This window comes from Salmo trutta, chromosome 40 (assembly GCF_901001165.1).
Source record: "Salmo trutta chromosome 40, fSalTru1.1, whole genome shotgun sequence".
Classification (NCBI taxonomy): Eukaryota; Metazoa; Chordata; class Actinopteri; order Salmoniformes; family Salmonidae; genus Salmo; species Salmo trutta.
The window spans coordinates 22,253,661-22,280,760 of record NC_042996.1 but is presented as its reverse complement, the minus strand read 5'-3'; the positions used below and the strand labels follow the sequence as shown (position 1 = coordinate 22,280,760).

Here is a 27,100-nt window from a genome sequence, read left to right as displayed (position 1 = left end):
TAGGTGTGGTTGTATATTCAGGTGTAGTAGTGGGTTGTTTAGGTGTGGTTGTAGATTCAGGTGTAGTAGTGGGTTGTTTAGGTGTGGTTGTATATTCAGGTGTAGTAGTGGGTTGTTTAGGTGTGGTTGTATATTCAGGTGTAGTAGTGGGTTGTTTAGGTGTGGTTGTATATTCAGGTGTAGTAGTGGGTTGTTTAGGTGTGGTTGTATATTCAGGTGTAGTAGTGGGTTGTTTAGGTGTGGTTGTAGATTCAGGTGTAGTAGTGGGTTGTTTAGGTGTGGTTGTAGGTTTAGGTGTAGTAGTGGGTTGTGTAGGTGTGGTTGTTGGTTCAGGTGTAGTAGTGGGTTGTTTAGGTGTGGTTGTATATTCAGGTGTCATAGTCAGTATAGTTGTAGGTTCAGGTGTCGTTCTCATTGTAGTTGATTGTGTAGCTGTGGTTGTAGGTTCAGATGTTGTAGTGTTTTGATCAGGACCTTAAGAGGCAAATCACATAAATGGATGTGTTAATACCACATTTTTTATTTTACCTTTATTTAACCAGGTAGGCCAGTTGAGAACAAGTTCTCATTTACAACTGCAACCTGCATTCCTGATAATATAATACTTTAATATAAGTCAGTCACAATTGTGATCAAAGTCTTAACTGATTTACAAATATGTTAATGCCGTCATAACTTATATCCACTTACCACAGTTAATACGTCCCTGTTCACAAGTGCTGTAGACAGAGGACACAGTAAAAGATCAGTTACCATTCTCCTGTATGTTAAATTAATTTTCCCTTTCTCATTTCCTCACATAGGCCTACATGCACTGATATAGTGTAAATAGGTACTCACCATTTCTCAGTGGGTTTCCTGATAACTGTACCAGGTTTAACAATAGTCTCGTTGGAATAACAGGTGCAGTTGTCCAAAGTGGAACATCTCCTTGTGTTCTCATCATAGTATGGAGCCTCTGCTGGGCATCTCGGGTAGCAGCCTGCACACAGAAACAATGCTAAAGTTAGCATTAAGTTCAACATCACTGTGAGGAGTAGATTCATCTCTCATGACAGATATAAACATACATGTAAACTTAAACAGAAATATCTATTAGTGTACATAAGATTTGGCTCTGGGATCATAGCCTGGTGACAGGTTGGTTTCACAGCACAAACAGATCTGGGACCATGTTAGATGGATCATCCATTTCCATTAATTGAGTCAGTTCAGTTACCTTCCAGCTTGCCAGTGAAGAGGTTGTTTTTGCCACAGGTCTTGATCTGTCCACAGGGATCGTAGTGCCAGCTACTGTGGCCCTGCTCATTGTAGTAGTCACAGTATACCGCTGTATGGGTATGTAGAGGAATAGTTCACTTAAACACTGTTTCAATAACACATACATACAGTTGAAGTTGGAAGTTTACATACACCTTAGCCAAATACATTTAAATTCAGTTTTTCACAATTCCTGACATTTAATCCTCGTAAAAATTCCCTATCGTAGGTCATTTAGAATCAGCACTTTATTTTAAGAATGTGAAATGTCAAAATGATAGTAGAGAGAAGGATTGATTTCAGCTTTTATTTCTTTCATCACATTCCCAGTGGGTCAGAAGTTTACATACACTAATTTTGACATTTTAGTCATTTAGCAGATGCTCTTATCCAGAGCGACTTACAGTAGTGAATACACTTTTTTTTTTTCATGCAGGTCCCCCGTGGGAATAGCACCCACAACCCTGGCGTTTTAAACACCATGCTCTACCAACTGAGCCACACAGGATTGGCCACAATTAGTATTTGGTAGCATTGCCTTTAAATTGTTTAATATGGGTCAAACATTTTGGGTAGCCTTCCACAAGCTTCCCACACTACGTTGGGTGAATTTTGGCCCATTCCTCCTGACAGAGCTGGTGTAACTGAGTCAGGTTCGTAGGCCTCCTTTCCCGCACATGCTTTTTCAGTTCTGCCCACAAATTTCTATAGGATTGAGGTCAGGGCTTTGTGATGGCCACTTCGATACCTTGACTTTGTTGTCCATAAGCCATTTTGCCACAACTTTGGAAGTATGCTTGGGGTCATTGTCCATTTGAAAGACCCATTTGCGACCAAGCTTTAACTTCCTGACTGATGTCTCGAGATGTTGCTTCAATATATCTACATCATTTTCTTTCCTCATGATGCAGTCTATTTTGTGAAGTGCACCAGTCCTTCCTGCAGCAAAGCACCCCCAAAACATGATGCTGCCACCCCCGTACTCCACAGTTGGGATGGTGTTCTTCAACTTGCAAGCCTCCCCCTCTTTCCTCCAAACATAACGATGGTCATTATGGCCAAACATTTCTCCAAAAACTACAATCTTTGTCCCCATGTGCAGTTGCAACCCGTAGTCTGGCTTTTTTATGGCGGTTTTGGAGAAGTGGCTTCTTCCTTGCTGTGCAGCCTTTCAGGTTATGTCGGTTGAAAAACGAGTTTTAATGACTCCAACCTACGTGTATGTAAACTTCTGACTTCAACTGTAAGTAGCATTTAATTGAAAGACTATCCTGGGCAGGCTCATACATATTTAAAAAATAACAATAAAGTGTTAGCGTTACTTTTAAATGAAATACTGAGGATAATATTTGCATCAGTTGTGTTACGTACGGCACATGTCTGGCGTTCTCCAGCGGACACACACGTCCTGGTCACTGCAGGCCTCAGTGTAGGCCGCCACGGCCGTACAGAAACCCAAGAACTTCCCCTCAAACTCACAGGAGCACGACTCCAACACACAGGCCTGGTAGTAGGGCTCTGGGTCCACCTGGAGAACAAAGCAGAACATCTTAACTGAATGTCTCCTTAAATGTGTTACATAATAATATAATACATGCAATTTAGCAGATGCTTTTAGGGGTACATAAACATTTAAAATATCTTGTACGGGTGTTTGTGGGAATCAAACCCACTATCCTGGCATTGAAAGCACCATAATCTACCAACTGAGCTACAAAGGACCAACATGTTTGGGGTGAACTATCCCTTTAAGCCTACCTTTAAGTGGAGGTGTGTGATGTTCGGGGTAAACTAACCTTTTAAGCGTACCTCTTTGGCAGTTCTTAATTAAAGGTGTTTAACGTTTGGGGGGGAACTGTCCTTTTAAGCAAACTGTACCTTCAAGTGGCAGTCCTTAAAGGTGTCTCCCCTGAGGATCATACAGCGTCTCTCGGCCCAGGCGGAGCAGTAGGAGTGGCGCTGGCACGGAAACACCTCATTGGTCACGTCAGAGCAGGGGGGTGTGGCCGTCTTCCAGCTGTTGCCAAAGGCGAGGGGGCTGGACACCACCGATGACCCGCTTATCTGCAGGTCGTTCATCTCATTGGAATCGAAGTTCCCGCAAAGTCCACACACTCGGTTCTGTGAAAGTATGGCTGATTAATTAGGTAATTAACTTAATAACAATCAAATTAATAGATGGGTTACTAACTTAGGCAAGACATTTGTGCTAACTTAACCATAGCTTAATACTAAACAGTACTTAGTAGCTATGAAATTATATTTCAGCAGTTGAAATGATATTTCTGTAGTTGCAATGATCAACGAGCAATAGGGAAATCTTACAGGTTACATCTTTAATGTCTAGATAGAGAGGACTCACCCTCCAACGGTCGTCCAGTATGACGGTAAGTCTGGTGTGTTTGTCCCAGATGAGGGTTAGTCCTCTAGAAGGCACTGAGATCATGATGTAGAGGCCCACAGTGTGGGTGGAGTACAGAGGCTCCGCCTCCAGAGAAGCCCATCCCCCTTGGAGCCGTCTCGTCACCTTCATTTCATTCAGAGTCAGAGTGACATTACCCTGAGAGAAAAGACAAACACCTCATTAATGAAGTTAATAACTCTCCATATTACAGTCCTATTACCACAGGTATTCAGTAGAAAATTACTAATTTTCATGCAAAATTTCTGATACGTATTTACATTATTCAATACAATTAGTATCTACCTGGTGGTCCCAAGTGGTGCTTAGTCCTACTTAACAAAACACATTCCAAACAAACTGAGGGGTAGTTCTATTTAATAATAATGGACTTCAAAAGCATGGCGTGACAGAGGAGAGAAGTGAGCTAAGTGTATTACCAGCAGGTCTAACACGATGGTCCGGGAACAGGTCAGAGCCTCGTCACAGCACGGGACACTCTCCACTTTGACAGAAAACGACCCAGCTTCACTACCACAGCCATCCTATGAGAGAAGGAAGAAAACAGCAGAATTGTAGATGTTTTTTTTTGAAGAAGCAGTACCATTAATTTCACAGCAGTACAGATTAGAAAACAAAACAAACATCCCTAACAAAATGAAGAACAATGCTTGATAACCCAATGAAAAGGTGATATCAGATTGCCTTCTCTGACTCACCTCCACTAATGTGTACTGACAATTCCCATCGTAGCGGTACCATTTAGAGTCGAAGGTTTGATAGTGTCCGTTTCCATACACCAGGCATGTACCAGGGCATGGTTCATCTACACAGCTCCACTGGGCATGGTGGCAGGTGCTGGGAAGTGGATGGAGACAAACTTTTAGGGGGCGATTCCGAACTTCCACTTCAGTATAATTTTTTGCTTAGTCATGTATTGATGTTAATAGGAAACTACGTGAAAAATCTACTTAAGTAGAGGTTAGGATTCAAATGATGGATTACATTTCAGACAGTAAGTATATAACACTATCTTTGCTTCAGCTCAGACAAACACTTCCTGATGTTTGTTAGATATAATACACTTCGTGGTGTGTTTGTTGGTTTGTTTGTCTTTAAAAATGGACAAATCCCCAAGTCGTACTGTGATACATTCACTTATGCATGTATCTGTAATTGATACACACTTCAGCAGTTGCAAGGCAACAGTTGTGGCTCACTCACCATTTTCTACAGTTGGTCTTGACACTCTGTCCCGCTTTGAACACTCTGCCGCTGTACTGACAGGTGCAGTTGTCCACAGTGACACACACTCCCCTATGGTCTTCCAACTGGCCCCCTGGACAGTAACAGCCACTTGTACAACTCTGAACAGCACTCTGGGAACAAAGAAGATGAGTGTCTCATTACAATTCAATGCTAATTGAATCAATGAACAGTTTTCAGTTCTACTTTTGGGCTAGCATGAAATATTAACTTTTTATTACATTTTTTATATTAACTCTAATTCTGTGAACTTACTGTTGGTTTGCTCAGACTGTCACATGTTGTTTGAGCTGTGTCTATTGAAAATTGTGAGCAATGCACACAAACCTTCCCCTGGGTGCAACCTGAAACAGACAGTAGCATACAATATTATATTTGAAGGCATATCAAACACAAAAACACTGTAATATCATGTAAAAATTAGACCATCGAGAAGCTATTAAATAAAAATATATATATTTACCACAATCTTCAGAGCACAGCAATTCTCCATCCTCACATTTGCTGCAAAAGGGTATAAAAAGGTGGATGTAAGATGTTGGTGTATAGGCTGTCTGATCGTCATCAGTGATCAGGCCAACCACCGCTGTGTCGTCAGCAAACGTAATGATGGTGTTGGAATACTGCGCGGCCACGCAGTTGTGGGTGAACAGGGAGTACAGGAGGGGACTAAGCACGTGCAACTGAGGGGCACCCATGTCGAGGGTCAGAGTGACGGATGTGTTGTTGCCTACCCTCAACACCTGGGGGTGGCCCATCAGGAAGTCCAGGATCCAGTCAGTTGCAGAGGGAGGTGTTCAGTCCCAGGGTCCTGAGCTTAGTGATGAGCTTGGAAGACACTATAGTGTAGTCAATGAACAGCATTCTTACGCAGGTGTTCCTCTTTTCCAGGTGGGAGAGGGCAGTGTGGAGTGCAAGAGAGAGGTTGTCATCTGTGGATCTGTTGGGGCGGTATGCAAATTGGACTGGGTCCAGGGTGTCTGGGATGATGGTGTTGATGTGAGCCATGGCCAGTCTTTCAAAGCATTTCATGTCTACAGATGTGAGTGCTACGGAGTGATAGTCATTTAGACAGGTTACCTTGGCGTTCTTGGGCACAGGGACTATGGTGGTCTGCTTGAAACATGTAGATATTACAGACTGTCAGGGAAAGGTTGAACATGTCAGTGAAGACATTTGCCAGCTGGTCAGCACATGCTGCCAACACCATGCTTCACTGTGGGGATGGTGTTCTCGGGGTGATGATAGATGTTTGGTTAGCGCTAGACATAATGTTTTCCTTGATGGCCGAAAAGCTCAATTTTAGTCTCATCTGACAAGAGTACCTTCTTCCATATGTTTGGGGAGTCTCCCACATGCCTTTTGGTGAACACCAAATGTGTTGCTTATATTTTTCTTTACAAATAAAGCCCAGCTCTGTGGAGTGTACGGCTTAAAGTGGTCCTATGGACAGGTCCTTCAGGGTTATCTTTGGTCTCTTTGTTGCCTCTCTGATTAATGCTCTCCTTGCCTGGTCCGTGAGTTTTGGTGGGCGGCCCGCTCTTGGCAGAATTGTTGTGGTGCCATATTCTTTGCATTTTTTAATAATGGATTTAATGGTGCTCCGTGGGATGTTCAAAGTTTCAGTTTTTTTTTATAACTCAACCCTGATCTGTACTTCTCCACAACTTTGTTCATGGTATCGCTTGCTTGGTGGTGCCTCTTGCTTAGTGGTGTTGCAGACTCTGGGGCCTTTCAAAACAGGTGTATATATACTGTGGCGTACAGAAGATCAGCCACCAGTAGGAGACTCGTCGAGGCCTGGTGACAGACAGAGTATACATCACGAGGCGATGGTTCCATTTGCTGGACGTGCCAGGTCTCGACGGGCTCGCCGCCCAGGGCTAATTGGGGCTGATTGGGGCTGATTGGGGAGTTGGCTGATTGCTCACCAGCTGTAAAAGCCCCATAAAGCTGCCAGAAGGGCAGCACACAGGAGAGGACTGGAGGAAGTAAGGTGACTTCTGTGTTGTTGGAGACGGTGCCCGAGCTAAGACGAGGGAGTTTGAGTTTGTGCCAAACAGGATACAGCAAGACCCGGAGCCCAGAAGATGGTATCCCGGAGAGGGTCTCATGGGGAGACCTATCCTTTTCTTTTGATTTTTATTTAATAAACACACTTGAAACCAAGCTAATCATACTCTGTCCGTGTCTGATCTGTGTAAACGTCTTGACCAAACCCCCTCGTCTGCCACAATAGACTGAGATCATGTGACAGATCAGGTGTCACTTAGATTGCACACAGGTGGACTTTATTTAACTAATCATGTGACTTCTGAAGGTAATTGGCTGCACCAGATCTTATTTAGCGGCTTCATAGCAAAGGGGGTGAATATATAAGCACGCACCACTTTTTTTTTTTTTTTTATATACTTTTTTTTAAACAAGTAATTTTTTTCATTTCACTTCACCAATTTGGACTATTTTGTGTATGTCCATTACATGAAATCCAAATAAAAATAAATTTAAATTACAGGTTGTAATGCAATAAAACAGGAAAAACGCCAAGGGGGATGAATACTTTTGCAAGGCACTGTATGTATACGGTCACATACTAGGGGAGAAGTGAATGGAAACTGTAGAGTTCCAGTGTGTAGAACAGTTTTTGCCCAATCTGCATTCTTTAAAAGCTGTTCAACACTGGAACCAACTACCAGAAAACCAAAAATGGTGACTAGTGTCCGTGCTTTTACACAAAAAGCAGTATAAAGAACAGCAGGTTTGTAACCACTTACAAACCTTTTTCTTTGCTGTTTGTTTTTGTTGCTGGTTTTTTACAACTCATGGTTCCAATAGCAATGCATCCAATGATTATTACGTGCAAAACTTGACTTTTGTCTGTAAACGTATCTGTATATCCTGACCTCTGTTTTTGTTATTATTCCTAACACAAAAAAAATTGTCTGATGTTTGTATGTTGTCTGTTCGTATATAATGTATTTACTTGTTTATATGTGACTGTCACGTCCTGACCAGCAGAGGGAGTAGTTGTGTAGTATTTTGGTCAGGACGTGGCAGAAGAAGTCTGTATGTGTTTTCTAGTATGTCTGTTTCTGTGTTAGTCTTGTGACTCCTGATCAGGAACAGCTGGATATCATTGTTCCTGATTGGGAGTCATATATTAGGAATGTGTTTTTCACCTGGGGTTTGTGGGTTGTTGTTTTAGCACTGCTTTATGTTAGCCTGCTAACTCTTCCTGTCGGTCTATTGTTTCTTGTTTTTTGGTGTTCATTTTATTCTAATTAAATGGAAAGATGGGCATTCACATCCCGTCTGCGTTTTGGTCATCCATTCACCACGACGGCCGTGACAGTGACCATGCTCGGGGACTGCAGATGGATATTAGCAGTTGAATACATCTGGTCCAACACATCTTTTCTCAAGTGGACTGAGACTTATGTTTTGTTGTACATTGTCCCTGTTCAAATAAACGTAATAAAAATACTACCAACAAACTGTAGCATGTTCTGTAATAGGATCTCCTGTTTTTTTGTGCAAGGGTCAAATTATTTATGCTGACACAGTCATCTGTAATGATACCTCCATAGCAGTATGTAAGAGGAACTCACCACTGTCGTCCATCGATGATAACAGGTCCTGGTGGTGTGACTCCTCCCTGATGGTGACATGGACACTGGGCCTTCGGGGTACAGGTGAGCCCCCCGGTCAGATGAGTGCCCTCCAGGCAGCCACAGCCCTCCACAGGTGCATCCTCCACCCCACACCTGGGGTCTGGCCGGGATAGGGAGAGACAGGTGCTGTTGCACACCTGCATTTCGTAGTCAAACCTCTGATTGTTCTCACACGATACCGCTGGAAATCCAAAATGACATTCATGTTAATAAACATTTACAGAAAATAGCAGAAATATTGGTCAGTGAGAAATCCAAACCAGTTTAATTGGAATGAATGGCAGTAGAGAAGAAGTTAATGCATTTCTTGCTTTTACTTTTGCAGCGAAATAAAAGTAATGTGATACAGTATATCAGAAATTGTGTAATAGAATTGTCAATCAAAAATATTGTCATATAAATACGGTTTACACAGGTTTTATACCGATTTTCTGTATAAATAGCCTATAAAATATATGTTGACAGACAATACATTTCTCAATGTTTGTTTTCTTGGAAAGCTGTGAGTGTTATTATATGATACATGTTTGCATTTCCAACTTGTCTAAGTCCTATCACAAACTAATTTCAGCCAGTGTATGGCTGTGGATTGACTGCATTGTTTATATGGAATGTAAATTAGAAACATTATTGGAATCATTCCACCTAACAAACATACTGTGCAAATAATATTCAAATATATTGTTTTACACAATATCGTATCACAGTGCTGGCTGACCACTGGCTTACCAATATGTCTGACCTTATATACCATCATAAGAAGGTTAATGTCCATTCTAGTACTCCAATTGCTAACTCTATGGGTGTTACTCACTGCAGTTGTTGGCCCTTCTCCAGTCACCCACTGTGATGCCCTGGTTGGCACAGGCTTTGGCATAATTTGCCAGGGCCACACACAAACACTGCTGCAGCCCAGTTCCACAGGTACACGTTCTCTGGATACAAGCCTGCGAACATGAAGTCACAAATAATTACAAAACATTGTTACATCATCATTTCCTAGTTAAATACAAGGTAAATTCCAATTCAAATATGTATTTTTGTTTGACCTTAATCAATGTATAAAAAGTTCTCAAGATTTGTTGGTATTAGTTAATCCTTGCCTTGTGGTAATTGTCAGTAGGCACATGATCAAAGCACTTGGCGAAAATCCCACTGGGGTCTCTCAAGGGGTGGCACTTCTCATCTGCAAATATTTCTGAGAGGTAATCGTCCACATGTTAGATTAAGAAGCACAACAACAGAATTAGGATTTTTCCATTTCTACACTATGTCGTATTGCAAGACGCATTCACATTCCCCTCATTCTTGAAGTCATGTAGACTATGTAATGTACCCAACAAAAAAATAGCTATACTATACTATATAAAAGTAACACATTGTCACTACATGCATTATTTTCATAAAGTCATTAAAACAAACTGATTAATTTCCTTCATAAAAAACCTACTGAACGCATGTGAGAACCTATTTGTTAAGTCATGAAGCCTTCAGAGGGACTTTACCGTTGTCGGTGTTGATGCAGACTTTAGGTATGTTAACAGGACAGTCCCCTACACTCCAGGACAGCGCAAACGGTTCCGCTGCATTTTCTACAATACCACTGCTTGTGGTGAAATCATCAGTGGTATCGGTATTGTAGTTTCCACAAAGTCCTAGTAAAAGGAACGTTACCACGTTATTTTACAGTGCAGAAATGACCAGATACATGACATCATTTGTTTGTTTGTTCACAGGATTCAGTCCATGTGACTTAAATACTGTTATGACAATGATAATATATAATTACAATGATCATATATAGTGATAATATATGATGCAAAACCATTATGATGATGAAAGCAAAGTACCTTCTGGCATCCCTACTTCACTCTGTGGTAGTGTGATATAGAGCTGGAGGTCTGGAGACATCTGTACTTGGATCTTCATGCCAAAGGATGTCAATACCTGAACATACATGGATGACTGCCAGAACACCATGGCATTGTCTGACTGATGTAGCTCTCGAATTTCCTCTTTCTCAAACTGTACACTGTTGTGAGAGAATCTGTAGGTATTCTGTAATTGACAAACAAAAAAGTGTTTTAGAAGTTGTTGATTATCATAAACAGACTTTGAATGTAAAGGGGAAGCAAAAGTTACAAGCAGACAAATAGTACCTGGTAAATCTGAAGAAACACGTTTTGGATGGAGGACGTCCTCTCAGAAAAATGTATGGATATCGTCCAATTAAAACCCTGTTTTATTTCATTCATAAAGAATAAGGGAAGTTAGTACTTTAGGTGAAAGTACTGTATGAGTACAACTGAAAATGACCATAGTGCTGTGAGATGATAATCTATTGATTTACCTTAGAGGCCATGTATGTGCATTTACCGGGAAGGGCATACTGTTTCCCATCGAACGTGGTCACAAACTGCCCTTCAATAACACACCTACTAGGGCAGCTGTTCTGAGAGCATATCCACTTGCCATTGTTGCACACACTGTAGAGAAATAAATGAGTATCATGTTACGGTATATCTGATCGGGACAAAATCAATAAGTGGACAAATTCAATGAGAAGTCTGACTAGTTCACAAGTGACACCCTTTTAACACACAGTGCCATTGGAAAGTATTCAGACCCCTTGACTTTTTCCACATTTTCCTAGGTTACAGACTTACTCTAAAACGTATAAAAAACATGTCTCCCTTTATCTATCTACACAAAATACCCCATAATGACAAAGCAAAAACAGATTAGAAATATTTGCTAATTTATATATATAAAAAAATATATATTACATTTACATAAGCATCCAGACCCTTTACTCAGTACTTTGTTGAAGCACCTTTGGCAGCAATTACATCCTTGAGTCATCTAGGGTATGACGTTACCAGCTTGGCACACCTGTATTTGGAGAGTTTCTCCCATTCGTCTCTGTAGATCCTCTCAATCTCTGTCAGGTTGGATGGGCAGAGTCACTGCACAGCTATTTTCAAGTCTCTCCAGAGATGTTCGAACAGGTTCAAGTCCCAGCTGGCAGGCCACTCAAGGACATTCAGAGACTTGTCCTGAAGCCACTCTTGCATTATCTTGGCTGTGTGCTTAGGATTGTTTTCCTGTTGGAAGGTTTACCTTCGCCCCAGTCTGAGGTCCTGAGTGCTCTGGAGCAGGTTTTCATCAAGGATCTCTCTGTACTTTGCTCCGTTCATCTTTCCCTCGATCCTGACTAGTGTCCCAGTCTCTGCCGCTGAAAAACACACCCACAGCATGATTCTGCCACCACCATGCTTCACCGTAGGGATGGTCCCAGGTTTCTTCCAGACGTGACATTTGGCATTCTTGGTTTCATCAGACCATAAAATCGTGTTTCTCATGGTCTGAGAGTCTTTAGGTGCCTTTTAGCAAACTCCATGCAGGCTGTCATGTGCCTTTTACTGAGGAGTGGCTTCCATCTGGCTACTACCATAAAGGCCTGATTGATGAAGTGCTGCAGAGATGGTTGTCCTTCTGGAAGGTTCTCCCATATCCATGGAGGAACTCTTGAGCTCTGTCAGTGTCACGGTTGTTCGAAGGAGCGGACCAAAATGCAGCGTGACATAGAACAACCCAAAACACCCCCTGTCACGCGCTGCCCTACTTTACTATAGAAAATGACATCTTACTAGGGTCAGGACATGACAGTACCCCCCCAAAGGTGCAGACTCCAAATGCAAAAAATAAATAAACAACAACAAAACACAAAGGGAGAGTAGGGTGGGTGACTAATGTCTATGGCGGTGGCTCTGGTTCCAGGCATAGTACCCCCATCGCCAAATGATCACCCCGCTTCTGTATGTCCGGAGGAACCAGAATATGGATCCTCGCCGGAGGCTTCGTACCGCCAACCGCCGCTGAAGACTCTGGGCTGCAGACCGCCGCTGAAGGCTCTGGGCTGCAGACCGCCGCTGAAGGCTCTGGGCTGCAGACCGCCGCTGATGGCTCTGGGCTGCAGACCGCCGCTGATGGCTCTGGGCTGCAGACCGCCGCTGAAGGCTCTGGGCTGCAGACCTCCGCTGAAGGCTCTGGGCTGCAGACCACCGCTGAAGGCTCTGGGTTGCAGACCACCGCTGAAGGCTCTGGGATGCAGACCACCGCTGGAGGCTCTGGGTTGCAGACCACCGCTGGAGGCTCCAGGCTGAGGAGCGTCGTTGGAGGTCCGATGCGTAGGACTGGCATAGGTGGCGCCAGACTGGTAACACGCACCTCAGGTCGAGTGCGGGGAGCAGGAACAGGACACCCCGGACTGGGCAGGCGCACTGGAGGTCTGGTGCGTGGAGCTGGCATAGGAGGCGCCAGACTAGTAACACGCACCTCAGGGCGAGTGCGGGGAGCAGGCACAGGAAGTACTGGGCTATGGAGGCGCACTGGAGGTAGAGTACGAGGAGCAGGAATCGGTCTCAACGGACTGGGGAGACGCACTAAGGGCCAAGTGCTCACAGCAGGCACTGGCTGTACCGGGTTATGGCTGCGCACTGGAGGATAGTGCAAGGAGCAGGAATCGGTCTCACCGGACTGGGGAGACGCACTAAGGGCCAAGTGCTCACAGCAGGCACTGGCTGTACCGGGTTATGGCTGCGCACTGAAAGGAGAGTGCGAGGAGCAGGGACAGGACGTACTGGACTATGGAGGCGCACTGGAGGGAGAGTGCGAGGAGCAGGCACAGGACGTACTGGGCACTGGATGCGCACTGGATGCGCACTGGAGGCCTGGATTCATATGGCTTGCACAACCCGCCCTGGCTGGATGCTCAACTCAGCTCGACAACTGCAGGGTGCGGGCACAGATCGCACCGGCCTGTGAATGCGCAGTGACGACACAGTGCTCATCACCGCACAACACGGTGCCTGCCCCGTTGCTTGCTCCCCACAGTAAACACGGAAAGCTGGCTCAGGACTCCACCCTGACTCTGCCCAACTACCCGTGTGCCCCCCCCCCAATTTTTTTGGGGGGGGCTGCCTCTCGCACCTGCCTCTTCGTTGGTATCATGCCTCCTCTCGTCGCCGCTCTGCTCTCGCTAAGGGCCGAGTGCTCACAGCAGGTACTGGCTGTACCGGGTTATGGCTGCGCACTGGAGGAATAGTGCAAGGAGCAGGAATCGGTCTCACCGGACTGGGGAGATGCACTAAGGGCCGAGTGCTCACAGCAGGCACTGGCTGTACCGGGTTATGGCTGCGCACTGAAAGGAGAGTGCGAGGAGCAGGCACAGGACGTACAAGACTATGGAGGCGCACTGGAGGGAGAGTGCGAGGAGCAGGCACAGGACGTACTGGGCCGTGGATGCGCACTGGAGGCCTGGTAGCCTTCCCCAGAGCTGTGCCTCGACACAATCCTGTCTCGGCGCTCTATGGACAATTCCTTCGACCTCATGGCTTGGTTTTTGCTCTGACATGCACTGTCAACTGTGGGACCATATATACACAGGTGTGTGCCTTTCCAAATGATGTCCAATCAATTTAATTCACCCCAGGTGGACTCCAATCAAGTTTTAGAAACAACTCAAGGATGAATAATCAAAACAGGATGCACCTGAGCTCAATTTCGAGTCACATAGCAAAGGGTTTGAATACTTATGTAAATAAAGTATTTCAGTTCTTTTTTATTTGATATATTTCCAAAAATTTCTAAAAACCTGTTTTCACTTTGTCATTTTGGGGTATTATGTGTAGATTGTTGAATATTTGTATTTATTTAATTAATTTTAGAATAAGGCTGTAACGTAACAAAATGTGGAAAAAGTCAAGGGGTCTGAATACTTTCCGAAGGCACTGCATACTCTAGTGCAATACTTTTGACTAAAACCACATAGTGCTCTGGTCCAAAAAAGACTCCTGAGTTCTGATTCTCTCACCAGGTCTGGCATTTTGTTCTGCGTTCTTCCCTAGGTGCATAGTTCCTCCCGGCGTACACACATGGGCAGGCTGACACACTTACACAGTCATGGCCCTCCGCTCGATCGTTCAATACCTCACCTGAAACATAGCCATTTAAAACCCTCATCAAACTTATGTGATTGTAACACTTAAGATAATGTTTAAAATTGTCTCCCGGCAGATGGCATAATATGTGACGGTAATCTTAAAAGCAGTGCAGATCTGCTTGCTAAGACATTGTCTGCTCAGTTACAAATAATATTTTAAAGAAACCTTTTACACTTTAGACTACACTTGAAACAGTGTTTCTCCGGATGACAGTGTAAGGCCTACCTTGGGGGCAGACACAGGTGCTGGTGATGTCCTGATCATTGGTTCTAGGTGCTGGGTTGGAACAGGTGGGAACAAACGCATCACCCTGCTCCTCAAAGTGTAGTTCTCCTGGGCAACTGAACTCAGCTGTTTCACAACAGACAGACACACACGTCTTTAAGAATTTGTTAAAGACATTAAAGACAAAATTACTTTAACAAGAATAATAGTCATTATAATGTGTTATAACTGTTCATAACATATTTATAAACTAAAAGCTTTTTTCTGAACTGATTTACTTACGGCAGTGTGTCAAGGTCCTCCAAGCGTAGCTGGTCTGACACCGATGGGCAATTTCTTTGTAGAACGCACATCCTACATAATGCTCTTTTTCATATCCGTCAATATTCTCTTTACAAAGAGTTATGTATTTGCTTGTGTTAGCCTGCAGACATTCAATGTAGTTGGAGAAGAACTTCTGACAGACCTATTAAATAATACATAATACATACAGTACATCATACTGTAAAACACTAGTGCAGACTTCAAAACAGTATAACCTATGTTACAGCAACATGGCATTATCTATATAGAAATATTAACATCAAGAAAACATATTAACATCAAGAAAATTGTAGAGTTCTATGTCTTAGATCCATTCATTACCATTCACCAGAAGTCTAGTGTTATTTACCAAGCCATAACCTTGAGGCCAAGCACGCAATACCAGAGACCCCAAGTAGTGATACTAGTATTTTACCACCAGGTTTCAAACGGTGGCCCACGTCCAAAATAGCACCCTATTACTTATATAGTGATCCAAAAGAAGTGGGGTGTCATTTGGGACGTAGAACATCATTCAGGAAATGTACCGTGCTCTTAGTGTGGAGGGAGTCCATGGTCTGGCACCCGTCCTCTGAAAGAATACTCTCTGCAATCAATCGCTGACGGTCATCTAATTTTGCAGGAAAATATAGAGTAGTTAATACACTGAAGTGTAGTTAAAGTGCAGTTTACAGCAAGAAGTGTAGTTAGCGCCCAGACAATTGATATTCAAGAGGCTGTTCACTGTATTTTTCTCCATACTGCATTTTGCAGATTACTTAGACAATCCATATGTAAAGTACAACGTGATATATATATATATATAGTATATATATATATATATATATATATATACTGTACCAGTACACAGTACCAGTCAAAAGTGTGGCCACACCTACAGTACTCATTCAAGGGTTTTTATTTATTTGTACTATTTTCTACATTGTAGAATAATAGTGAAGACTTCAAAAGCATGAAAGAACACATATGGAATCATGTAGTAACCAAAAAAGTGTTAATAAACAAATCAAAACATATTTTAGATTTTAGATTCTTCACAATCACCGACCTCAACCCAACTGAGATGGTTTGGGATGAGTTGGACCGCAGAGTGAAGGAAAAGCAGCCAACAAGTGATCAACATATGTGGGAACTCCTTCAAGACTGTTGGAAAAGCATCCCAGGTAAAGCTAGTTGAGAGAACACCAAGAGTGTGCAAAGCTGTCATCAAGGCAAAGGGTGGCTACTTTGAAGAATCTCAAATATAAAATATTTTTTGAATTGTTTAACCCTTTTTTTTACTACATGATTCCATATGTGTTATTTCATAATATTGATGTCTTCACTATTATTCTACAATGTAGAAAATAGTAAAAATAAAGAAAAACCCTTGAATGAGTAGGTGTTTTGACTGTTACTGTATATATTTAGAAGAGGTACAAGAAATGTGTTTCTAAGGTAATCAACCTGCTATATCTGGTCGTCCACAGAGTCCAGTCATTCCAAGGACTAGCTCCTGCTCCAGTTGCACCTGTTAGAGGACAGGCCAGGGACCAGTCAATCAGTTATGTATTAATAGGTCATCTCGGCACCAGGAACCTAATCACATTTGTTAAGGATAGCATGAGAGATTAAATAATAGGTAACAACAAAGTATTTGAAGCTGTTCATGGATCAGTCACCCAGAGAGAGTCGATGCCCATGCCCACACTGCTCCAGATGACAGACAGAGGTAGAACAGTGCTCCTCAGCTTGGTGTTGATACCGTACTGGAACACATGTTGATAGGTGTGATCGTAGGGAAGGGACACCCTGTGGCAAACACGTCATAGTCAATCGTCATCAATCATCATCATCCTCTTCCTCAATGCCAAGTAGGTTAATGATCATTTTAGACTGTATATTTTGTTGGTGTGAAGAAAAGGGCAGGAAAATCTAGCTAATATTTGGTGAAATATCTAATAAATTATGCTCTCAGATTAATGATGTATGTAACTGCATTACGCAAGAGACTATAGAAAGATCACCTTGGTGCATTTGAAGGTAACCAGATTCATCCATTCATTATTTTCTCTTAGAGCTAGCAGTTTATGTAAGATAATTACAGTTACAAGTAATCACAGATGTCAAAAAACTGTGAAGGACAGACATTTCACTATTCAATGTAATCACTTGCTTTGAAGTAATAGTGTAATTGGCAGTGTCACAGACCACGATTAAGCACATTGGATTAAAAATCACATTCAATACAGGATACATACATTATATCCAGCGAACAAGTTTTAAATCCAGCTTTATAGTTAACTTTATCTGGATCTTGAAGACCCACTCCTGAACTGTGTTATCCTGTTGGGGCTAGGGGGCAGCATTGAGAATTTTGGAAAAAATATGTTCCCATTTTTAACTGCCTCCTACACCAACTCAGAAGCTAGAATATGCATATTATTGTTCAGGTTTGGATAGAAAACACCCTAAAGTTTCTAAAACTGTTTGAATGGTGTCTGTGAGTATAACAGAACTCCTATGGCAGGCAAAAACCTGACAAGGTTTCATGCAGGAAGTCCCCTGTCTGACAAGGAGTCGTGCGTTTTGCATCTGTTTATTGAAGAGTAAGGATCTTAGCTGTAACGTGACAATTCCTAGGGCTCCAATAGGCTCTCAGAACCCGGGAAAAACAGGAATGATGACGAGGCGTCCTCTGGCTGAAACACATTATCGCCTTTTCCAAGTGTCCCGTTAGGTGTCAATGCAATGAGGCGCGTGCACGATTCGCCCCAGTGGAGAAATTTCAGTCGGCTGTTTAGGCTCATTGCAGATTCCCGGTCGGAATATTATCGCTTTTCTACGAGATAAATGGCATAAAAATTGGTTTTAAACAGCGGTTGACATGCTTCGAAGTACGGTAATGGAATATTTAGAAATGTTCTGTCACGCCATGCGCGATGCTCGTGACCGTGATTTAGTATTCTGATAGTGTCTAGAACTCACGAACAAAACGCCGCTGTTGGAACATAACGACGGATTATTTGGGACCAAACCTACATTTGTTATTGAAGTAGAAGTCCTGTGAGTGCATTCTGACGAAGAACAAGAAAGGTAATAACATTTTTCTTTGATGAAGGCTAATCTTGCCGGGTGTCTAAATAGCTAGCCCGTGATGGCTGGGCTATGTACTTAGAATATTGAAAAATGTGCTTCATCCGAAAAGCTATTTTAAAATCGGACATATCGAGTGCATAGAGGAGTAATGTATCTATAATTCTTAAAATTATTGTTATGCTTTTTGTGAACGTTTATCGTGAGTAATTTAGCAAACTGTTAGTAAATTCCCTGGAAGTTTGCGGGGGGTATGCTTTTTCTGAACGTCACATGCTAATGTAAAAAGCTGGTTTTTGATATAAATATGAACTTGATTGAACAGACATGCATGCATTGTATAACATAATGTCCTAGGTGTGTCATCTGATGAAGATCATAAAAGGTTAGTGCTGCATTTAGCTGTGGTTTGGGTTTATGTGACATGATATGCTAGCTTGAAAAATGGGTGTCTGATTATTTCTGGCTGGGCACTCTCCTGCCATAATCTAATGTTTTGCTTTCGTTGTAAAGCCTTTTTGAAATCGGACAGTGTGGTTAGATTAACGAGATTCTTGTCTTTAAATAGCTGTAAAATAGTCATATGTTTGAGAAATTGAAGTAATAGTATTTCAAACGATTCAAAAATCGCGCCACTGGATTGAAGTGGCTGTTACGTAGGTGGGACGAATTCGTCCCACATGCGCCAGACAGGTTAAATATGATTTTATATGAAAAGTGACTATTTCTGGAACTTTGCAACTACCCCTTTATGTGTTCTGTTTTTTAAGAGTAAATAATTAGACATAATTTAACAGAATTAAAATAGAGTAAAATAGAGTAAATAAAAACACAAACATTCTCTGCTCGACGAAGATGGTTCCATTGTACAGAATCCGGGTCTGGATCTTGTTGACGTTGATCTCGATATATTCCAGCAGGCCGTTTTTACCTCGACGCATGGTGATGTCACAGTCCACCCGGTTGTGAGTAAAACGTGTCAGCGTGAACGGACAGGTGGAGCGGACGTAGAATACCGTTCCGTTGAACATCTGGACGACTCCACTGCCGAAGGTCTTACACACATCTGGAAACAAACAAAGAAGAGTCAAAAGTCTGCTGCAGTAATAAATCCACATAGAAAAACTGAATTTAAAGGGAAACTCCGTCACTTTTCAACCTTTTCAATTGTCTTGACCATTTAAGTTGAGTAGAGTTCAGTAGAGTTACTGTTATATATGCATTAGATATAATTTAATTTCCAAAGCTATTGTTAAATAATATTGGCTAGCCAAGCAATGTGTTGCTTGCTACAGTGGTTCTTCCTTTAAAAGGTTTGAGCTTATGCCGCAACCGTTTGTGGTAGATGGTGGCAGATTATGGTACATTGCGCCATTCTGACAACAATGGCTGACACTTAAAAAACGTGCAATAGAATTCTCTGGCATCCCGCAAGATGTCCTATAGTACGCTACAACTTTTATAGGAAGAAGCACTGTAGCTAGCTAACCTAGCTAGCTTTAGTAAGGGTTGGGTGTCTCTGATAGAACTGGCTAGATTATTTCTAGCAAAAAATTAATCAAAATGTTCCCTCCTGCAGTGGACAGACCCCAGTCAATGTAAGTAGTCTTTTGTATCATTTATCTAGCTAGTTCTGAGTGAAATTAAAATATGCTCATGAAAATTAACCCCTTATTTATTCTTAATCTTGTGTGGAATTGTTTCTCTGACTCTGTCTCTTCATTCTCCACAGAGTAACTGTCAACTTGCGAGTCGGAAAATGGACACTGGAGGTGAAGGAATCTGCATTGTAAGAACACATTTGATGTTAAAATACATCATTTTCAAATACAGATGTTAAGTGCACAGAGGTCATTTGTACATTATATTTTATATTTCAGATGCGAACTTCCAGTGACAATTCAACAATGGACCAAGTTTTTTGAGCAAAAAAAATATGATTATTGAAAGCACTCCTTGTCCATCATGCTATTATGATTTTGTGCTGAACTTTGTAGTTTTATACATTGTATTTTAATGTAGCCTAGCTACGGTATGTAAGTTAAAAAGCTACATTTTCCATTAATTAAATTACATGGCAACATTTATTTCTGAAATATATTTTGGAATATATTTTACTAGCTACCACAGCATGCTGTCAAAATGTATTTCCACACCGCGTATTTAAATATATAAATATACATGCAGAAATATATAAAAATGGCCAATTTTGTAATATGTCAATATATGTATGTACATTTAAATATATGTAAATATAAAGCTTAAACATATATTTAGATAGCTATAATTTACATATGTTTAATTGAAGACATTTACATACAGATTGTTAAATTATATGTCTATATATTATTTGTCAGTATGAGCAATCTAAAGTTTTAAAAACAGTGATTTTCAAGTTACTAAGGGATTCATGAGGACGTGGGGAGCAAGAAAATACCGTGCAGGTTTTGAAACTCACCATTTCTCTTACTTGTAATTCTACCCTGTGAGGCATTTTTTAGGACCTTTCTTCTTACGGTATCTTTTTAACCACAGATCATAGAAACTTATCATTTTCACATATGTAGATTGGTTTGGTGCTGGAGATAATGAATATGAGATTGAAAAGTGTTGGAGTTGCCCTTTATGGGCCTGTTTCCCAGACACGGATTAAGTCTAGTCCAGGACTAAAAATCATTCTCAATGGAGATTCTCCAATGAAAGAGCTTTTTAATCCAGGACTAGGCTTGATCTGTGTCTGGGAAACTGGCCTTCTATGTACATGTAATTTAGAGGAAGATACTTTACTTACTTTGATGGGTATCAGAGGTTGAAACAGAACCAACTGGGCCTAGAACTAGAAATAACAAAATATTAATATGTCAGCCCATCCATACGCAAACTGGAGTACAATTCTGTACAGTAATAACTCATTTTACCATATATACATTAGCAGTGGGGACAATCAGTTAATCCGGATAAAAATGCATAAAAAAATGATCACAGTCAAGTTTCAAAGAAGACCTACTGTACCTGAGACAAGAGAAAGTAAGACAGCTACCAGAGTCCACCCTGGAGGAACCATGCTCCCTAGCTCACCAGTCTTAACGAGAGACAGAGAGAGAGACAGTGTGACAGAACCACAGGACAATTCACTAAACTGCCCTTATCTCTGGTCTTTTATACCCTTGTCTGACCCACCTGCTTTGAATAAGACCAGGAAATTAACCAAAGATTAAACATTCAACTCATACCCCCACCGAGTCCCTATAGAGTTAATAGCCATCCCTTTCCAGTTAAAACTTTTCCTGCATATCACCTTACATTGGGTGTATTTTCTTTTATTTAACTAATGACATCCAATCCTTTATCAGGACCATGTTCAGTAAGCTAACATTGTTGAACTTTTTGTGAGTACAGCTGATACAATTGCTTATTCTTCATGTCAGAGAGGGGTGTTTGTTCTACATGCTGTATTTCTATTGCACAACGTTGCGTTCCCCAGCTGAATGTATGGAGCGATTTAGTGCCAACAGAAATTGTATTTGAATTCCATAATTTTGAATTATTATTATGGTATTGAAATTGAATGTAATATTTTATATTTTATATTATAACTTACTTTAGTGCCTTGTTGCAAACAGGATGCATGTTTTGGAATATTTTTTATTCTGTACAGGCTCCCATTTTTACAATCTGTCAATTAGGTTAGTATTGTGGAGTAACTACAATGTGGATTATGGATCCTAAATTGGCACTACCCTCTGTAGAGCCTTGTGGTCGGAGGCCGAGCAGTTGCCATACCAGGCAGTGATGCAACCCGTCAGGATGCTCTCGATGGTGCAGCTGTAAAACCTTTTGAGGATCTGAGGACCCATGACATATCTTTTCAGTCTACTGAATAGGTTTTGTCGTGCCCACGACTGTCTTGGTGTGCTTGGAGCATGTTAGTTTGTTGGTGATGTGGACGCCAATGAAGTTGAAGCTATCAACCTGCTCCACTATAGCCCCGTCGATGAGAATGGGGGCGTGCTCGGTCCTCCTTAGCCTGTAGTCCACAATCATCTCCTTTGTCTTGATCACATTGAGGGAGAGGTTGTTGTCCTTGCACCACACAGTCAGGTCTCTGACCTCCTCCCTATAGGCTGTCTCATCGTTGTCGGTGATCAGGCCTACCTGTGTTGTGTCATCAGCAAACTTAATGATGGTGTTGAAGTCATGCCTGGCCGTGCAGTCATGAGTGAACAGGAAGTACATGAGGGGGCTGAGCACGCACCCCTGAGAGGCCCCCGTGTTGAGGATCAGCGTGGCGGATGTGTTGTTACCTACCCTTACCACCTGGGGGCGGCCTGTCGGGAAGTCCAGGATCCAGTTGCAGAGGGAGGTGTTTAGTCCCAGAGTCCTTGGCTTAGTGATGAGCTTTGAGGGCACTATGGTGTTTAATGCTGAGCTGCAGTCAATGAACAGCATTCTCACATAGATGTTCCTTTTGTCCAGGTGTGAAAGGGCAGTGTGGAGTGCAATAGAGATTGCATCAGCTGTGGATCTGTTGGTGCGGTATGCAAATTTGAGTGGGTCTAGGATGATGGTGTTGATGTGAGCCATGACCAGCCTTTCAAAACATTTCGTGGCTACAGACATGAGTGCTACGAGTCAGTAGTCATTTAGGCCGGTTACCTTGGTGTTCTTGGGCACAGGGACTATGGTGGTATGCTTGAAACATGTTGGTATTACAGATTCAGACAGGGAATGTTTGAAAATGTCATTGAAGACACTTTCCAGTTGGTCAGCACATGCTCGGAGTACATGTCCTGGTAATCCATCTGGCCCTGCAGCCTTGTGAATGTTGACCTGTTACTCACATCGGCTGCGGAGAGCGTGATCACGCAGTCGTTCGTAACAACTGATGCTCTCATGCATGTTTCAGTGGTACTTGCCTCGACGCGAGCATAGAAGTTATTTAGCTCGTCTGGTAGGCTCGTGTCACTGGGCAGCTCTCGGCTGTGCTTCCCTTTGTAGTCTGTAATAGTTTGCAAGCCCTGCCACATCCGATGAGTGTCGGAGCAGGTGCGGTATGATTCGATCTAAGTCCTGTATTGATGCTTTGCCTGTTTGATGGTTCGTCAGAGGGCATAGCGGGATTTCTTATAAGCTTCCTGCTTCTTGAAAGTGGCAGCTCTACCCTTAGGTCAGTGTGAATGTTGCCTGTAGTCCATTTGTGGTTGAACTTGTGTTTGAAAGGGACCTTACAGATAATTTTATGTGTGGGGTACAGAGATGAAGTAGTCGTTTAAAAATCATAAAAATAAAAAACAATAAGTTGCGTATAGAATGAGTCCATGCAACTTATTATGTGACTTGTTGAGCACATTTTTATTCCTGAACTTAGTCAGGCTTGCAATAACAAAGGGGTCGAATACTTATTGACTAATGTCAGCTTTTAATTTTCTATTAATTTGTAAAAAAATAAAAAATAAAAAAAAATAACATAATTCCACTTGACATTATGAACAGAGACAAAAATCTAAATTGTATCAATTTTCAATTCAGGCTGTAACACAACAAAGTGTGGAAAAAGTCCAGGGGTGTGAATACTTTCTGAAGGCAAATTCACAGATACATTCAGATTCAGTTTTCTAAATTCAGATTCAAAACCAGAGACAACATTGTGGTACTTTGCCAGCCAGGAAAGGTAGAGGAGAACAGAAAGAATCAAACGCTCTCTGTGGTCAACAGAAGCTTCTGGTGGTTTCTGTAGCCAATGTGGCATGTTGAATATATTTTCTTCCTATAAATGTGGCTCTTGCATTTGAACTGTTTTGGCTATGATGATCACAGGCAGTGCAGGACACGCAGGACACGTTAGAAGGGAGTGTCACAAAAACCGCAATTTGGCCCCCATAAGTAATTATCCATGTCATTGCCCTTCTAAGGATAGCTTTTTCAATACCTACTTAATCTAGCTCTTGTGACTGACTAGGTTCAAACCAGGTCTCCAGCATGTCGCATATAGGGGTGAGTTCAGGAAGCTAACACAAGTTTTCAAGTCTCCAGCAAGTTTACTTATCAAAGAGCGTGGTTCATCAAACCACCTCAGTTACATTTCACCCCCTTTGACCTCATACTCAGAGATCACGGCACCAACATAACTGACTGGGTTTGACATCAGGCCTTCTGTACAACAACACTTTCTATGGCAAAGAGAAGCAGAAGGATCTGGGCACCCCATTTAATGAGAGTGCAACAGAGGTGGCTTAGTGATCCATGCATGGGATGAGTACCCTTGCCTAAGACCTGAAGACGTGTTAGTTTGACTGAGGAGGTTCTAAGCCAGGTCTCCTGTGCACCAGACAATGTCTCAGACAAGTCACTCATCACTTAAATGATTAAATATTAAACCTTTATACCTCTCACTAAATACTGTAAGTTATACCAAAATGGTTCTCCAGTAGATTATTAAAAAAGGCTCATCCTTTGTTCTAACATGGCCTTCGTGTCTTTATACAGATAACAACTTCTCATTTCCGACTAATTGAAAATTAGACAAGCCATACAAAGCTGGTTACAATTTCAGTTTTATCCTCCAGAAAAGATAGAACATATATTACAACAAATGTTATGGTTAAACTCAAATATACTGATTCATAAAAAAAGGAACCTTCATGGAAAAAAATGATAAATGTTTTAATTATATTTATTTATGATATTATGAATAGAAACGAAGGAGTTATGTCACATATGCAGCTATCAAAAATATGTGGGAATATCTGCTCAACCCAAATTTACAACCAACTGATTGTAGAATTAACACAAAAATGGAGGAGGCAAGTGGAAAAGGGAGAAGGTAGGGAACTTGTTTGCCTGACATATATTAAAGATACAAATTGGCTGAAAGGAATTGGACAAAATGTTGACAGCTGCACCATACCGGTTGCAAAATAGATGGGAAGAGATTTCGATGTACCGATTCCATGGCATATGGTTTATGAACAGGTAAAAAAAAACAGCACTTAGACAGTACTTAGAGTTTTTCTATTTAAATGATTATATCAAATTCTTGCCACCAACAGAATGCTATATATATATGGGGCATAAAACAATCTCAGCTCTGTAGATTTTTCTGCGAAGAGACAGAATCAAAAGATCACTTATTCTGGTATTGCGCCTATGTAACATGTTTCTGGTCACAGGTTCAGGAATGGTTAAAAAATCCCAACATGCACTTAAAATGAACCTTACAAATAGCAGTGTTGGGCGATTCGGAAAGCCAAATAGTAAGTCAATAAATAATATAATAATACTCGTAGGAATGGTATTCATCTTTAGATCACAATCTGTGGATACTAAACCTTAGAAAGGTGAAAAAATGAAGTAAATCATCACAGCACAACTGAAAAATATATGACACATGGAAACCAAATGAGGGTGGTCTATGGTGATAGGTGGGATGGGCTGAGAGTGGCTGAGGGTTGGGATTAAAAAGTTTATGTTTAGTAATGTATTTTTGTTATGTGACTGCTTTATATAAAAGTACCATGTATGTAAAATGTGTATGCAAAATATGTATGCAAAATGTATATGTAAAAAGTATGTATATGTAGCAGAAAAGATGTAAAAAAAAAAGAAAAATATATTTGTCCTCCGAAGAGGGTAACATGGATGGGATGGGTTAATAATAAAATGTACAAATTTAAATCTTACTCATCACGCGAGTGTGGTCACCGGACCACCTGTGTTACACTTCACCCCCCTTTGACCTCCTCTTTGAAGAGAACGCTGCAAGCAGGACCAAAGACTCAGCTTTATCTCAGCAGGCTAACAAAGTCTTAACCCAGTCAATCCCATATTACCCTTATAATGAGTACCCTTGCCGGAGACTTGAACATGTCTAAAATTGTTTGGGCAACACATTCAATCAACAACCAACATCACATGTCCTCCACTGTAAGCAGCTGATGGATGGGTCTGGAGAAATGTAACCAGTCAAATTCATTTAGAGCTATGGTTGCAAGGACTGATCATCCATGATACTGTATAAAAATAATAGTTTTAACCATGTTTTGAGGCTATACAGTGTTTGTTTACAATTACATTGCTTAAAAACAATAGAGTAAAACAAACCTATATTTTGGGTTCTGATGGAATATTACATTTGAATTAAGCACATGAGGCATTTAAAAGTTACATTCTTCAAGAATGAATAGTTATATACAGTTTTTTTTGTCAACAATCTACACAAAATAATGTCAAAGTAGAACATTTATTTTTTACAGATGAATACAAAATTCAGCACTAAAATATAGTTGTATAAATATTCAGCGCTTTGTTTAGGCAAGCCTAAATTAATTCAGGAGTAAAATGTAGCTTAACAAATCACATAAGTTACATGGACTCACTCTGTGTGAAATAATAGGGGTTAACATGATTTTCGAATGACTAACCCTTCCTCTGTCCCCCATACATACAACAGTCTCTAAGTCAAGTACTAAGCTTCAAGCACAGATTCAATTACAAAGACCAGGGTGCCTCATAAATAAGGGTTATTGGTAGATGGGTTTCAATAATAAATCAGACATTGAATATCTCTTTAAGCATGGCCAAATTAATAATGATGTGTTAAACCACCCAGACGCATCAAAGATACAGTTGTACTTCTGAACTGAACTGCAGGACAGGAACGAAAATGCTTAGGAATGTTACCATGAAGCCATTGCTGATTTTACAGCTACAGAGTTCAATGGCTGTGATGGGATAAAACTGACGATGGATAAACAACATTGTACAATAATTACCCAAATGACAGCAGAGTGAAAATAAGAATACAAAAATACAGACAAAAACATTCCAAACATTGCAACAAGGCAATAAAGCTGTTTGGTTGGAGGTGGCACAAC

General features: G+C 41.4%; 1 protein-coding gene across 1 annotated transcript; it reads right to left on the bottom strand.

Moving 5' to 3' along the window:
- Positions 1-568: 568 nt before the first annotated feature.
- LOC115180532 (mucin-19) lies at positions 569-21,581 on the bottom strand. Its single transcript, XM_029742695.1, has 27 exons — positions 21,240-21,581; positions 21,019-21,063; positions 19,065-19,293; positions 16,814-16,943; positions 16,599-16,662; positions 15,680-15,762; positions 15,111-15,294; positions 14,829-14,954; positions 14,474-14,594; positions 10,949-11,084; positions 10,758-10,835; positions 10,449-10,656; positions 10,104-10,253; positions 9,702-9,796; positions 9,413-9,545; positions 8,536-8,779; positions 5,391-5,431; positions 5,183-5,271; positions 4,886-5,040; positions 4,381-4,519; positions 4,102-4,206; positions 3,623-3,820; positions 3,139-3,381; positions 2,632-2,788; positions 1,220-1,330; positions 841-982; positions 569-719 (listed from the first exon to the last, which is right to left on the bottom strand). Exons 1-27 carry the CDS (start codon positions 21,289-21,291, stop codon positions 677-679), a joined length of 3,501 nt encoding a protein of 1,166 aa, XP_029598555.1. The 5' UTR covers positions 21,292-21,581; the 3' UTR covers positions 569-676.
- Positions 21,582-27,100: the final 5,519 nt, after the last annotated feature.